General features: G+C 36.2%; 1 protein-coding gene across 1 annotated transcript; it reads right to left on the reverse strand.

Annotated features, from left to right (window-relative positions):
- Positions 1-341: 341 nt before the first annotated feature.
- On the reverse strand, positions 342-1094 carry LOC18046944 (putative GPI-anchor transamidase). Its single transcript, XM_024187446.1, has 3 exons — positions 1010-1094; positions 760-899; positions 342-554 (listed from the first exon to the last, which is right to left on the reverse strand). Exons 1-3 carry the CDS (start codon positions 1092-1094, stop codon positions 342-344), a joined length of 438 nt encoding a protein of 145 aa, XP_024043214.1.
- Positions 1095-1465: the final 371 nt, after the last annotated feature.

The raw sequence follows: 1465 nt of genomic DNA on the forward strand, positions 1-1465 counted from the left end.
ACACGCCATACTAACCTGAGAGAAGAGTGTGGCAGCTTGGCAAGTGTCCACCATTATCAGCAACTCCTTGAATCTAATTTTGTGATAAGACACACAAGCTCATTATTAAGCAGGATCATAAATGTATAAATGTAAACGGCCACCAAAATCTACCATAAATGATTAGCATTTCATATCGGCATTTTACATTGAGAAATAAATATGTTTCATCTATGCACCATCCAAAATGGCAGAACTACAGGTCTATAAACCCTTTTACTTTCATTCTTATGGTTGAATGTTACTGTTAAAGGCAATAGGCATGAAAGCAGAATACAATCTCACCTGTGCTTTTCTTTCATTTACTTCACTGCATCTGCTAGATCATGACTTTGGAGCTCTTCTGAGTCCTGAAATTTTAAAAATTCATCTCCCCCATGACCCGTCATGTATAGAAGAATATGGCTTCCTTCATCACTTAAAAGACGCTTTGATCTAGGAACAGCAGCCTCGTGACGCCCGGTCAAAACTCTTAAAAAGTTTTCAACTGTCACTTCATAACCACGATAGTCTACCTGAGTGATTGAAGTTTAGTAAAATGACGATCTGCTAAACTTTAATTTCCCAGAAGCAAGGCATGTTCAGTAATTATACACCCTTAAATTTAAATTCTTGATTGACTGTCTCCATAAGGTGTTCATTGAAAGACTTATAAGGAGACGGCACCCCCTTTCAAAACCTAAAGACCTAAGCAGAGTGTCTGGAGAACACAGTACAAACCTCGACATTATCTCCATACAAATTAAGTTTGTGGTTCTCGTTATTGAAAACTTGTGCAGGATACTTGTTTCTAGCATTACAAGCCATGTCATCTGCCAGCATAAGTATTATCCTCTCATCGGGTATTCCTAGCCGCTTAACTGTTCTGAAAAATCAAGTTAAAGTGCACAGTCTACAAATGAAAAGAGGAGGGAAGAGAAAAGCAAATTACTTCACAAGACGATGCGAAAACAACAAACTAATCGCTTACCTATACAAGGATAATGTATTAGCCATTTGTCGATAATTGAACCTGAACAAACCAATTCAGTGATTAATTCCATTGGCAAGGACATGGAATCGGTTTTTAGTCCATCAAAACAATGCCATTTGACGTGGCAATAGAAGTTTATGAATCCAAGCAATAGAAGCTTGAAGAATCAAGCTCATCAACAATAATGCAGTAATATTAGCTGAAACTCAGAAATTACAACACAAGAAAGAGAAATTGGACCATGGGTATTGTTCATCATCAACATTGTTAGAAATGGGGTATAATTTATAATGAAACGGGAAAGCTTGAATTCTTCCAAAAATTAAATCAAAATCGGGAAAAAATATAAAAACTGAAAATAAAATAAAATGAAATAAAATAAAAATGAAGGTGATTTAGTTACCAGAAGCGAGAAGTGCAAACCAAGACAGCCCAATTGTTAGTGTGCATAGT

The sequence above is a fragment of the Citrus clementina genome, unplaced genomic scaffold (assembly GCF_000493195.1).
Source record: "Citrus clementina cultivar Clemenules unplaced genomic scaffold, Citrus_clementina_v1.0 scaffold_3, whole genome shotgun sequence".
Taxonomy (NCBI): Eukaryota; Viridiplantae; Streptophyta; class Magnoliopsida; order Sapindales; family Rutaceae; genus Citrus; species Citrus x clementina.

Coding starts and splice junctions, on each gene's coding strand:
- LOC18046944 (XM_024187446.1), bottom strand. CDS start 1,094: ATGTCCTTGCCAATGGAATTAATCACTGAATTGGTTTGTTCAGGTTCA. Junction 900..1,009: donor AATACATTATCCTTGTATAG/GTAAGCGATTAG, acceptor TTTTCAGAACAG/TTAAGCGGCTAGGAATACCC. Junction 555..759: donor TGTATGGAGATAATGTCGAG/GTTTGTACTGTG, acceptor TCAATCACTCAG/GTAGACTATCGTGGTTATGA.